The following is a 14,775-nucleotide window of genomic DNA, read 5'->3' as shown; positions in this document are numbered from 1 at the left end:
AAAATCTGCATATGCTATCATATGTTTTTAAAGCTGAGTGTAACAAATAGTGGCTCTTGTTACAATACTGTCAGTCAGTATGAATTAGCTCTATTTGTAGAAGGGCTATTTAACCGTACCTCTCCAAATGCTTGCAGTTTGGAATAGCGGCCACTAAATACGACGGAGCAGTAATCTCTATCTGTACAGGTAAATGACACATATGAAAAGTGAATTAATTTAAACATATTATAGAAAATATAAGATATTTATTAAAATAGAACTATGACATATATTAAATCACTTTTTTAAAGACAACCAAATTATTTTTCTAAGAAAGATTTGAATTTATAGTTTAGTGGTTCCTAACCATTTAAATGGCTTACCCTTTGGAAATCTTGTAAAACCTATAGCCACTATTTAGGAATGTTTTATAATGCATAAAGTAAAGTAAATAAGTAGGGTTACCAAGGAAACTACTTATATTGAAATACAGACCCCAAGCTAAGAACTCCAAGTAGGCACTAACATATTTTATGCCTTGCAAATGGTTATCTATTATTTCCTGCTACTCAGTTGCTACTATTCAAAATTAAGTTCTTGTCTTAATATTAAAATTTACTAAGAATTTAGGTGGGAGTTCTCAAGTTTTATATTAGTCCCTTAAAGAACTTGCTATGAGACTGGGTGTTACATATGAAACTTAGGTTTTGCTACTTTCAGTTTTCTCAGCGATTATCTTAGTTCTTACCTAGTAAGACCTATTCTCACCCAATTGTGGGATCAGGAACTATCTTGACCTTCCATTGTGTTATCAAAGTTCAAATATGGTAGCTGTCCATTCTCCTTAACTGTGGTGGAGCATTTCATGAAATTTCTACCTTCTTCTGCTGTTCGTTTGATGTTTTACTTACTGACAGATATTTAATTTCACACTCTGGAAGTCATATAATTTATATTATTTATGATATGGAGAGAAAATATAAGTAAAATTTAAAACTCACTGTAGTCTTCAAACAACTTTTTTACTAAAGAGATGTAATTTTTTAAGGTATGTTTCCTAAGAATTGATCTTTTTGCTTTATAAGTAACAACACCCTTTTGAGGACATAAAACATAGCAGCACATTTGAAATGATTCTCTGTATTTTGCTCACAATTATGTATCTCAATTATCAAAAAATACTGTCAAAGATGTGAAAGTGTATATCCTAACCTTTCACTTTACACTTGGAAAAATTGCTTGATAGAATCAGAATAAATCAAAATTTGCATAAATTAATGAAATATTAGCCTACTTTTCTGTTTAGGTAGTCTTAGATATTCCACCAAGTTTTGTTACTACATAGTATATAATGAAATAAGTTTATTATTAACTTAAGAAAATAGGAAGTCTGAAAATAACTTAAATATTGATACTCTCAAAAATAGGTTTTAAGGAATCTAACATATGTATATCCCTTTGATTCTAGTTATCTATTCTGATGAAGATATACAAAGATATGTACACTAAAAACATTTAGCAAATTATTGAGCATATTTCTAAAGAGAAGTGTTCTCTCTTAAATAGTTTTTCAGGAACAGAAAAAGAATTATGATTTTTTTAAACAGTCAGGTTGCCTTTTTTCCCTCTCTTTGGCAAGTAATTGAATATTATATATGCATTTACATTTAATCTTTGATTTTTTGACATATTCTGGTTACACTGTATAAAAATACTAAAATTATTTTAGGAAATCAATCATGTTATGATACATGGACTTAAAAATATTTAAAAATTATTTGACTTATATGTTACCCTCTGAATTTAAAATGTTAGGTAATCACAAGGTATGTTGTAGAACAAACCCAGTATTCATTTCCTAAAGTCATCTAATGTAATGTCTACTGGTCCAAAATTGTATGCTATATAATAAATATGTATGGGGAATTGTGTCATTTCTTTTTTTCTTTTTCTTTAATTGCTTTCATTTTTTATTATTAAAAATAAGATTGAGAGAATTTACAGGTTAAGTGGAAGTCCTTGATACATTAGTCTGGAGGAAAACTAATGCTTGCTTACTATCTATAATATATAAGCATTTCCATTTCTGTGATTACAACTGCATGGGGAGGTAAAAGTTTGGTCTGATGTATGCTTTGGAGTGTGTATTACTTTGGAGTTCTAGAGTCAAAGCTAGTATTTTTAGGGTTGTCTCACAGATAATGAAGTGGGTGTTAGAAAACACTTATGAGCACATGTTAGGTGTTAAAAGCATTATGCTAGAATCAAAGGATTAAAAAAATCAATAATGATAGGTTACTTATATTTAAGTATATTTCTTTCAACAAGGATTAGGATTGGTATTGATTTATTTGTGGTCAAAGAGATTTCACATGTTTCAGAACCATTATTATTTCAACCAATTGATACCCTCTTGGACTTGTATTGGTTGGCATCACTTAAGTGCACTGAGATAGATGGCATGCATGACTGATTAAACAGTTTCATACACAGTGATTCTTCTTGTGGATCATGTTTAAATACGGCTACAGACTGCAAAGTAGCACTGTTTTCTTATAACATTTTGATTCTTCTGTTTGATGTTCAGTTGTATTCAGTATTCTATGATGGTGTTGAAGCCTTTTATACCTTGGTACAATAAACAGCCTTAGGGCTTTGAGAATAGTGCTTCTATGGTTTTCTATACTCTTTTGAAAATGTTAGGAAAAGTCATTGAATTCTTTTAAAATAGAATACTTCGCATGGTCCAAAGGGAATTCACTTTGGAAAGCAGGCAGTTTTGTTTGTCATTGATTATAACAGCAACTCCTGTTACCTTCACTGAGAATTGCTATGAAAGGCAGATTTTGGTTCCTTAAAAATTCTTAAAGTTTAATGAAAATTTACTCAGAATATGTTGCGGAAGAGACATTTTTTTTTTTACATAATTTTAAACAATTACCTTTTTCAAAATCAGTTTGATGCATCATAACCAAATAGCAGAAGGGCACTAAAGATCAACTGAGCTGCTTTTTGACTAACGTTTCAGGGTTTGTGAAGCAGCAGATAGACAGCCATATCACAGATCCAGATCAACAGAACAACGGCCTCTCCCAGAGCGGACCACCACCCGCTCCAGATCCACTGAGCGTCCTGACGCGAACCTCATGAGGTCGATGCCTTCATTAATGACGGGAAGATCTGCCCCTCCTTCACCTGCCTTATCGAGGTGAAAGATAAATCAATCAGACTAACTCCCCTTTTGCCCCACCAGCACACCATTTTATTTTCCCAGCAGCTAAACAGTCTCTTCCATCATCCTTGGCTGATCACTAAGAACAATCGATACTAACCTTTTCAGTGTAAGCACACTATTTATATTCAGCGAATATAATAGTGTGTGGCTACCATTGTAATTTGTTTATTAAGTGTCCTGACTGCATTTGTTTTGTGATTTCTCATTTATCAGGAGTCCTGGGTAAATCCCCGCATAATGCACCTCATAACTATCATGTTCTTCTCCTACAGAATGAGAAATTGTTTGTGTTCATTAGGCATCACTTTTGGACTAATAATCATAACTACAATAAATAAAACTAAATTTTTAGTTTCTTTCTATCAATACTAATGTAATGTATGGACTAATATCTACGTTAGCTGAATTTTCAATTGTTCAGGGTTTTACTTATAGTTTCATCAGTATTTTCTAATGAAGCGATATCTAATATAAGCCTGAGTAAAAATCTCTTTGGATCAAGCGAGAGAGGTTTGAGCTAAAAGTTTGATATCTGGTAGAAAGAAATGTAAAGAATTACCTTTTATTTTTTGAGCTGCAGAATTTTCCTCTTGCTTTCACATGGATAGAATACTAATTTACATTTAATTCCATGGATTTTACTGTAGGGTTTTCTGTGCATGTATCTGTGTATGTATGCATATTATACAAAAGTGTAAACATCTGTGGCTGTTTAGGTAATTATTCAGACATCCATATTGTGTCCTACTTTCTTAACCTTTTAATCAGCAGCTAAAGAAACCTCTTTTAAAATTGCATTTGTACAGCTATCATATGAACCAAATGTATTAAAAGTATTTAACTCATTTTATTGAAAATGAATATTAATGGTGTATCTTGTAGGTCTCATCCTCGTACTGGGTCTGTCCAAACAAGCCCATCAAGTACTCCAGTGGCAGGACGAAGGGGTCGACAACTTCCACAACTTCCACCAAAGGGAACATTGGAGAGAAGTAAGTTTTATTTCTAATCATGTCATATAGGAAATACACAAGGAAGCTAAGGTGAATCAAGATTTTTTTTTTTTTACTAACTTTGCGTTAGTTTTCTTCTTTTGTTAATTGAATGCCTTAGCTGCATTTGCTAATAGTTCAATATTACATATTTTGCATCTAACATTTGTAATATATGGAGGTAAAATAACCTACTATTATGACTCTTGCACATTTTCCAAATTTGAATTAATGCATTTTAAAAAGTAAACTTAATGCTCTTAAATAAGCAGTTGGATGATATTTCTTTGCTACAACTAAGTTTATATAATTGTTGATAGTTACATAAAGTTTATTAGTAACTAGCCAAATCAATTTTCACACACTGCAAAGGACTGGTTAGCTGATGCACAACAATGATGATCCTTCTCAAAACTGGAGTACCAGAAAAAGGTAATCATGACTATACAAAGAAAGATGCATGTTGTACTGATATTTTTAATACTTTCAAATTTTTGCATAAGAAGCATTATTTGCTTTACACACAAATGAACATATTCCCCAAACATCTATAAATTCTTGGATAAAGGACCTCTAAAAGCATGAGATGATAGAATGTAATAATTTTTAATCATTTTTAAATGGTCCATTTATATAGTAACTGGATGTGCTGTGCCAAAAAAAATTTTTTTAAGTCACCATTTGACTTTTTTTTAATAGATGATACATTCTGTGCCTTTGGAAATTTCTGTTGTTTTTAACCCCTGTGCTTTGGTTCCCTCTTTTGTTTTGTTTTTATTTTGTTTTTCCCAGACAATGGAGTCAAGGAGATAGAACCTTATGAAGGTCTGTACATAAAGGAGGGTTTGTTTTGTGCTGACAGCCTTTGTGGGGGGCTCTGTAAGCAAAAATAAACCCAACTGCAATCGGTGTCCCTCCGTTGAATAGGCTTTTATATACAGTAAAATTATTTTGTTTTATGATTTCTAGTAAAATTTTCTACTATTGGTTTACTTGGAAATTATACCAAGGAGTTAAATTTCTTTGATTCAATCAAGTAAAAGTGCAAAGAGTTTACCTTCTTTTAAGCGACAAGATGAGATACCCTCTTTTTAACAAATTTAATTTGCCTTTTAAGCAGAATTCTATGTTTTGTGCAAGACTTTAACCAAAGATATCAATTGCAGTCTGTGTTTATGTCACTGAGGATGTACATACACCTAGTCTAGTTACAGTTGTCATCATATATTTCATTTGTATTTATGATCTTTTAATTATTAAATTTGGCTTTCCAGAAGAGAAAGTTATTGAATTAGATAGTGTTTGTGGTCTGTATTTCCTACATCATTTTTCATGTTGTAGCAAGACTGCTTACAGTATATCAAAGATAAATACCTACAGATTTATTGTCATAGTATATTATGACTCAAGAGAAAATATTGAGTCGTGATATATGGAGTGGCATACATTTACTAGAACAATAAAAGTTCCTCTGCTAATTATAGAATTCTGAAATTGACTTTGTAACTTTAAAGAATTGTTAACTATTTTATTTACTGAATAATCTCCAGCACATAGAATAATGCCTGGCACATGATAAGCCCTCAATAAATATTTGTTGAATGAATGCATGAAATATTTATTTAAAAACTGAAAAGCTACTTTAAATTGTGTATAAACTACCACTAAAATAATCTTGTCATGCTTTATGTATTTATGTAAAAATTCATATTCTATAACCTATTTGTAACAAATTTTCAACTGCATTGCATTTGGGCAGCAATACTTGCATTGCCTTATATAACGTGGAATGAGTTTTGCTCTTGTTTGTTGTAATTGAATGATTACCCACTTCTATTTTGTGGTCCTTCCTATTTACTATGTACCATGATTTTAAACAACTCAATGCTGTCGTGACTAATGGTCTGTTATGCTGCCTGATAAAAAGATTTCAGCAGCATTTCTACAATTCTCAATTAGTTGCATAAGAATGGGGTATATAATTTTAAAAGTAATTTCCATTAGTAAAGTTCTGTAGTACATATGGTACTTCTTATCTCTCAAATTTTGTCATTTGTTGGCATATGAAGTCAGAAACATAGTTTATGTCACACTGTTTTAAAAGTTCGATTTTAACATGTTTTATACCGATCGTCTATTAAGATGTGAGTAGCTCCATTCTTTGTAGTGATAAATTTACTAGAAAACTGACATAAGTTGATATTGAAAGTCAGGGTTGAGGAAGTTTTTAATGGGCTTGTCATCAAACATATTATTTACTGTTTTTCGCCCGATAGAATCTATTAAAATCCCATTTTTCTTTAATGTCCCCTATTGTGACCCTTCCATTTTTATGCATGAAAGAGAGCCAAAACCTTCCTTATGCTTTCCAGTATGAAAGAAAAGGATTATTTGGTTTTTGTTTTGTTTTGCTTCAAAGTATGAATGACTTTAACAGTGTGTTTATTAATTTTTAATATGAAGACTTCAGTGGATACATGATTGTGCAAGTTTCTTTAGCTTTAAAGTCAGTATATATCTTTTAGAAGCTTTCAACTTCTAACTGAAGTTAAAGGTACTTAACCCAAAATAGACTATCAACTGATGGTCTGAATCAAATTATGTTTGGATTATCTCTAAGAAGTTGTAATTGAATGGCATTATTTTGGAGTTTATTTTCTAATCCTATTCAACTTCAAAAAAATGAACAAGTCCTAATTTAATTCCTTTTGATTTTGGTTACATTTCTGTCTGTTAATTAAATTAGTTTAAAACGTTATATATGTTGGCCTTGATGGTACTACAGCATTAGTCATCTTCTTTGTCTGAGAACCAGAGAAAATAGCAATATAATGAAAGTATAATGTACTAAACAACTGTAAGGTATTACTAATTTTTAAAAATTTTTCCCTAATTTTTGTGTACTGGCATTTTATAAAAATAAATGATAGTTTATAATATCATTTTTGTTTCTCTAGAAAAAAAAATTCTATAATATTATTTTTATAAGAATATACCAAGTTTATAGACAAGTATTTCGTATTTTCTCTGCTTTATACAGTCATCACGTATTATAAATGTCTTAGGGGCCACAATTTCTCTTTTACAAATCAAAGTCATTATAAAAGGACACAATGTGATCATTTATTACCAGTATACTTACTTGCTTCCATAGCATGTCAGAAACTTGTTAAAATTACTGTTAGTATTTTTATAATTACTACTATGTCATGAAAAAATTTGAAATCTATTGTTTCGCTTAAGAGTACAAATATACATATCTGGTCTTATCTCTTTTTTACTTTTACTTGTGCAAATACAGAAGATAATGAAGAAACTGGGCATGTGGAAGAGCAGGGGGGAGAAAAGCAGGGTGAAGAGGTCAAGGCAGGTCTGTCTGTGTGTCTAAATAATTGAGTGTTTTAGAAGAATGGCTTTTCAATTTTGCGTAAGACTTTGAGCTTTAAATTAATAAATGTACAATAAAGAACAGATTGGTTTTCAGGACTAATTTTGAAATAAATAGCCTAATTTTAAATGGAGAGATATTATATAAGCTATCTCGGTAACATAGCTGAATATTTAATTTACCAATCTGAACATTTTCCTAAATGTTTAAATCAAACTAATATTATAGACAACACCTCAGACCACAATCTTTTTATATTTTACCCCATCTTACCTTCAGTTCATTTATTTATTAAAAAATATTTATTGAGTACCTGCTAAAACACTGTATTTTACCATGTGTTACACTAAGTAAAGGTACATTGAAGTCCCAACCTCTTCTCTAAAGATTTTTTATTTTGTAGAGGCAAATTACAAGTAAATACAGAGCAAAATATAAATTCCAAAATTTTAATTCTTAAAACTTTCAGAGGCTATCATCATTTTATCCATATTTTTTTCTAAAATAAGAACAATTAACTATAGGTTCCATTTCTTCATTGCAACTCAATGTTGCTTTAATATTTATTAGTCATCATAATTTCTCCCCAAAGAGTCCTCTTTTTAAATGCTTATAGAGACAACTTCATTTTGGTGTTTTTAAGTCCCTATTATATTTACATAACATAATTTTTGCCACTTTCTTTATAAAAATGTTCCAGAAATGATTTTAAAACTTAAATTTTTATATAATCCGTAAATATATTTATATACTTCTTTTATCTAATTTTCAGTATTTTTATTTGAAACTCAGAATTGAATCCTAATTTTATCTAAGCTGTCAGCTTTAAAAAAATTTTAAATTTCTTTAAACAGTACAAGATAATTTTAGATCTAATTTTATCATGTTTGACTCATCATCAGTTTTTATTCATGAGTAGTGGAGTGTACTTATGTGCCTTATATTCTCTCCTTTACCACTGTGTGAAAACAGTCACATTATGTAACTTGTGCATGAGACATATTTTCATGGATGCATTCTTTCAGTGTTGTTTGTAGTTTAAGGCAGAAGATTTCTTAAGCTGCAGTTGCTAATTACTAGTAACTATTTTTAATGTTATACAGATGAGAAAAATCATGAAAGTACATCTGATAGTGAAAACAAAGGCAAGTTAAATGCATATTTATAGAAATATATAACTATACTGTTCTGGATTTCTAGTATACTAATTACGAGATTGTCACATACTTTCATTTTCCTATCATGCTATAGGAATATCATTTTTATGTTATTTTTTTGTGTTGCTGTATGAATGAATTTTATTTTAATTTAGCTGTGCAGTTGTTTTCTACTGACCATTCCTGTGTATCTCATAGCAGTACTAGTCCATATGAATAGTGAAAGGCTTTCACACTGTTTTTGGTTAGCTTTCACAGTAAAGGCATTTTTTAGGATATTGTTAGTTTGGGGACTTCAACAGTAGTTAATACCACCCTTTAAAAAAATTGTCACTTTATTTTGTAATTTTTTTTTTTTTAGTTACAGTTGACATATCACCTTTTTTTAAACTTCATTAAGAAAAGAAGCCCATTTGTTTAACCAGTTTCTTGCTTATGCTTTATTCTCAAAATTAAGTTACATGAATTACCTCAATTCTTAAATTAGCATAAAAACATAACTGTAATCTTCCTAACTTTATAAATGACTTACTATTCCTCATTTTATTTTTATTTTTATTACTTTTCTTAGAAGCTAGGAAGGATAGTCTTTACCCTTAGGTTCGTTAATGTGAGGTGTCATGTTTAGTGCATGGATTTGTTTCCCCAGTGTGTGATGTCATCTTTTGTGGTATATGTGCTTGGTTTTTATTTGGGTTGTTAATGGCATTAATAATTAATCACTATTGTCTGTTTTCAATGTTGTAAAGACAATGAGGGAGAAACACCAAGCCCACCTAATAATGGGAAAAAAGGCAAGTCTAATATAAAGTTAATAGTTCCTTTCTATATATTAGACACTCAGTATTGAAATTTGTGATGTGCATGAATGTGCTTTTCTCAAATTAAATAAGCATAAATACAAGTATTAGTCCCAATTTAAGTTATCCAATATTTAATGTGTCTGCTCTTTTAAAAATATACTTGTGAATATGAAATTTGTCTTTAAATTACTTATTTTATTATTGGATTCTGGTAAAAATCTTATTCTATTGAAATTTATAACATTAAAAATCAGAAGTTGTGCTTTGTTGGTCATGTTAGGGAATAAGATTGTGATGAAAATAGTAGTAGTCATCCATTTAGGAAAATACAACATAGATACTGTTTAAAATTGTTTAAATTGTTTAAAAATTGAACTATTTTAATAATATTTAAAAGCATAAAGCAGAATTTTAGAGTAGAAAAGTGAAATGAACTTAATGAGTTCAGTAATATTAAACGAACATTTATAACATTTGCAGATATTTTACAGATAGTGCGTAGGTGAGTAAAAGAGGATGATTGATTTTAATACTAAATTTAGTTTTCTGAGAACTATTGGGGACTTAATTCTGTAACCCACCACTACTAAGTTCAAAATAGGACTGTATGTTTTATAATAATTGATAATGAAATATAGCTATACTTATTGATTTAGAATGTCAGCATCTTAAAAAATACATTAAAAAATCAATATTCTAAAATTTCTCTATTTCATAACAATTTGCTCTTGTTATTCAGCCACACTAAGAAATGAATAATTGTATGCTTCAGTAATATAGTTGAAATGACCTTTAGTCTTGAATATATTCTTTCTTCCAGGTTTTAATCTTTTGTAAATAATGTCTACAATGTACATGTAAGATCTAATTAGCCCTAAAATAATTCTATAATTTTTCTTACTGTGTTATTCATTAACTCCACTCCATGTATAAAATTCCTAAAATATGTTAGGATATTATTAATATAAAAAAGCAAAACAATATAACAAAATACATAAAATTGAATCACATATTATAAACTATGAGCATTCTCCATAAAACAATGAAAATTTAAATGAGCTCTCGATGTGTATTTATATATTTGTCATTTTTATGTTTCTTGACTCCCATGAATTTTGCTTAGTACCTATGAAAGAATATATTCATGTGTACTTAAATATATGTCAGTGATCTGAAAGAGTAAATGTATCTTCTTAACTGTTCAGTCAATTATTAGGGTGCAACAAGTTTTAAGAACATTTAATGCCATTTTGCATTTACGTGCTATTAAATGTATCAAGATAGTATCTGCCTCAAATGAAGTCACTAAGTTAAATGATTTTAACTTATGAAGTACTCTCAGCAGATTTTATTGGTTTTCTGAACTCTAGTTGACCCTGAATATTGTTAAATCTTTCACCTCCAGACTGGTCTGCTTTTTAATTATTTCCTTTGATCTTCTATGTAAAGTTTCTACTGGCAATGTTTTTTGGGACTTCGGTCACTAGCACTTATTATTAATTTATTTTTTATTATTTACATACAAATCCTTTCCACTGTAAAACATCCCTATTATGTAGACCAATCCTATGTAAGTATAGTTGGACCTAAATAGAAGGTAATGAATAAAAATTTGAAAGATGAGAACTAGTCTATTTTACATAGGCAAACAAACTCGTGTTTTTATTTAGTTTAATCTTTTGATGATCTACCTATAATTAAGATCTATCTATGATTAAAGTACCTAACATATCCTCTTGTTGTTTTCTTTGAGAGAGACAAATTTATTTTTTATTTCAGATTTCACAGTAAGGTTCATGAGTAAGTTTCCAGGGGTTAAAGGGATGTTCCTGCTTCTACTTATATATTTAGAGTTAAAAAAATAATAACAATTAAATAAATAAATAGATAAATAAATAAATAAATAACTGAATTTCGGCTGTAACCATGTGTTAGCAATGTCAAAGTATTGGGTTGAATGGTGGTCTTACCACCATCCTCTTTTTATTTAAAATGCAAAGGGAGAGAGATAGGAGGGAAACCATCAAGTATAGTGATTTTGAATGGAAGGAAAGAAAGTACTTAAAGCAGGAGAGAATTATCAGAAGTGTGACATGATCACTAGTTTTAATAAATAGGAAATCATCATATTAAACTGCTTTAAGCAGTTTTGGTGGCATCAGAGCAGGCAAAAGGCCTATTAGAATGGATTTAAAAGAAGAGAGAAATGGAGACAGTGAGGACAGACACCTTTGAAAGAGTTTGGCTGTAAAGGGAAGAAAAGAAATAAGAATCTAGAGTTGAGGGGAGAGGCCAGGAGAACAGCATAATGTCGGAAACTTTGTGTTCAGTCTTTGCCTTCTAAATTCAGATCTGCCAGTTTACTGTGTAGAGCCATCTTGCTTGGAGCCCTCTGCCTATAGTTTATGAAGATATCAATCAGTGTTCTGTGGCTTAGCTCCTAGATTTAGAATCAAGACTTTTAGATTTGGGAGGAGCCTTATAAATCTTTTAATAACACTGCTTTCCTTTACTGACAAAAGGGCAGAATTCTACAGGATAATTAACTCCCTCTATTTCATCTCTAGTATTGACTCCCAACCTCATGCGTTTATATACCAGGCCTCTTCAGATAAGTGGCATTCCCCATTTATTTTAGATATTAACTAATGGTTTAGTTTGATCCAACCATTATCTGCTATTTTCTAGGTTGAAAATGAGGATGGAATGATGAATAAGGTATATTCCCTGCTTTGGGGGAGCTCACGAGAAAAAAACAATAATAATATATTGATAACAAAAAATGAAACATAGCTGGTAAAATTATTCTATAGCATGTTATATGCATAAAGTGTCTTATGATTATGACACATATTCAGAGTCAGCTTTGTAAAGAACAGGTAAGTTTTGAGGAGGTCTCGGTAGGTTTTCAGCCCAAAATATTTCTCCCATTACTTGTTATAGTACTTTGTATTCTGCTATTCTCTAGTGGCTTAATTATTTTAATAGTATAAAGGTTTAGGTTACCAGACAATGAAATTTAAATATTCCTGAGGGGACAGACTTGAGCTATTATTATAGATATTTTTATGGGAAGCAAGTTAGAGCCTGTGAATAGAGAAAGTTAGATGTGGGGAGAGTGATGCTAAAAATTGTGGTAGAGCACTGCGTACCTTGGAAGTAGGACAGTGGCAAACTAGGCCCAAGGACTAGCCCAAGTTTTTCTAAATAACATTACTTGCTGTATAGATATGTTCTAAGTTTATTTTTTAAAATAATTTGATACATTTAAATTGCTTAGAGCAGTATTTGTCACATAATAGAACTATATAAGTGTGAGCTATCATTACTATTATTTCTTAGGAATGTCTTCTTATCTTTTTGTATTTTCAGAACACAATCTGAAAACTTTATATTTAAAGTCAAATTAAGCCTGATTATGATCATCACCCGGAACCAATTATTCAATACATATTTTTAGTAGTTTTTAGGAAGTTAGTACTCTTGATCAAATAGCTTGTGTAAGAAACAATGCCAAGGGGAAATAAATCGGATGTGATTGCAATTTAATACAATTTAATGTGCTAATACAATTGTACATATTTCAGTGCATGTGTAAAAATCAATATGAAAATGCTTAGAATACTTTTCTCTAAGTCAGAGAACTGGTTAAGTTGTTAGGACTTTTAAAGTTTCATAGTGTCTAGAGAATTCCATTGGATGTCAATACTTGGGTCATAAGTTCAGTTTTACTCCTGATTATGACTTCTGGCAAGGCTTTTAACTTCTTTGGAACTCAGTTTCCTCTGCTCTAAGGAAGTATCCCATACGAATTTTAACACAACCTCATGTTTTGTGGAATGTGGCTGATAATGTCTGAAGTTTCAAATAGTTTTGTTTCCAATGTATTGTTTATATTGTATTATTCTTTATTAATTTTGTTTGCTGTTAGTGAGTCACTCACTGTTGGGATTATAGACTGAACCCTACCATACTACTACTTAAACAGTCACATTTGTAAAGATACATAATGAGACTGAAGGAAAAATATTTTGTTCCTTTGAGCCTCAATGTATAGTTGCTGACATTAATTCAAATATAGATCATTTTATAAATAAAGAAAGGAAGGGAGGGAGGGAGGAAGAAGAAGGAAAACAGATTACAAAGGAACCAACAGAAATAAAATAATTTTGATTACTCTTCGTAATGGATGCTTGCTTCTGTAGGCATTCTAGGAGTTAGATACTGTTTAGGATGACAGGATGTGTACACGCTTTGTTTTGCTGCTTCTCTATTCTCATGAATGCTTCTAGCATGAGGAAAGTGCCCGTTCCTCTGCCTAATTTACAAATTTGATTAATATCTGAATTGGAATGGATTTTATAGTGGCATTAATTGATATTTCTTAAATGCAACATTCCCTGCCAACTTAGATGAAGGACCGTTTGACCAAAATTAGTCTAAAAGCAAATCAGGGATTCTTTAAAATAACAAGGAATTTATCATATATTTTTTCCATTTTTGGCAGTGATTTCATCTTACTAGTTATGTTTTGCTTAGCTTAATATTATTAAATGTTAGTATTTTACTATTTATGGCCAAAGGGGTGGATAAGGCATCAGAGAGTAAAATGTACATAGATAGTAATTATCTACTTGTCTTCTAGTGTAGCTTTAGAAACGTGAATAAAAAGAAAGGCAAGTTTATACTTAAGTGTTTATGAATGCTACTGTGAGATTAAGATTAAATGGTGATCAGTAAATTTTTTTGATATGTGTCCTACAGGGCCCTATGTGATCTGTATTCCCAACACTTTCCATTCCATTGCCTCTTTAACCTCATTTTCTACCTCTTTCCTCTTTGTTCACTCTGCGTTAGCCATAGAGACCTCCATGCTTTTCCAGAATATGTCAGAATGCTCCCACCTCAGGACTTATGCAAATACTGTTCTGCCTGTAATGTTCTCTCCCCAAATAAACATATGGCTAACTCCCATACTTCCTTTAGACCTTACTCAAATTTGGCTTCTTAGTGAGCGTTTCCAGGACTACCCTTTTGAAACTTGCATCACACTTGGCATTTTATTTCCTTCTCACTTCATGTTTGTCTTCTTAGCACTTAATCAATATATAAATCACAAAATATTTTACTCATTTATCTTGTTTATAGTCTATTTTTCCCACTAGACTATAAACTTAATGAGAGCATGGGTTGTTGTCTGTTTTGTTTGTTATTACAT

General features: G+C 30.7%; 1 protein-coding gene across 50 annotated transcripts in view; it reads left to right on the top strand.

Moving 5' to 3' along the window:
- RIMS2 (regulating synaptic membrane exocytosis 2) overlaps positions 1-14,775 on the top strand; it is a 593,954-nt gene that overhangs the window by 394,916 nt on the left and 184,263 nt on the right. For 22 of the 50 annotated variants that reach the window (XM_081070114.1, XM_081070124.1, XM_081070110.1 and 19 more), the window contains 2 exons: positions 3,011-3,190; positions 4,100-4,209. In XM_081070114.1, coding sequence (XP_080926240.1) covers positions 3,011-3,190; positions 4,100-4,209 — 290 coding nt within the window. Of the gene's footprint in view, positions 1-3,010; positions 3,191-4,099; positions 4,210-5,001; positions 5,035-7,510; positions 7,580-14,775 lie in introns of all 50 variants that reach the window. The other 28 variants (XM_081070156.1, XM_081070112.1, XM_081070155.1 and 25 more) reach the window with 5 other exon arrangements.

The sequence above is a fragment of the Rhinolophus hipposideros genome, assembly GCF_964194185.1.
Source record: "Rhinolophus hipposideros genome assembly, chromosome: 13".
Classification (NCBI taxonomy): domain Eukaryota; kingdom Metazoa; phylum Chordata; class Mammalia; order Chiroptera; family Rhinolophidae; genus Rhinolophus; species Rhinolophus hipposideros.
The sequence above is the reverse complement of the archived record's forward strand: the minus strand, read 5'-3'. Positions and strand labels throughout refer to the sequence as shown.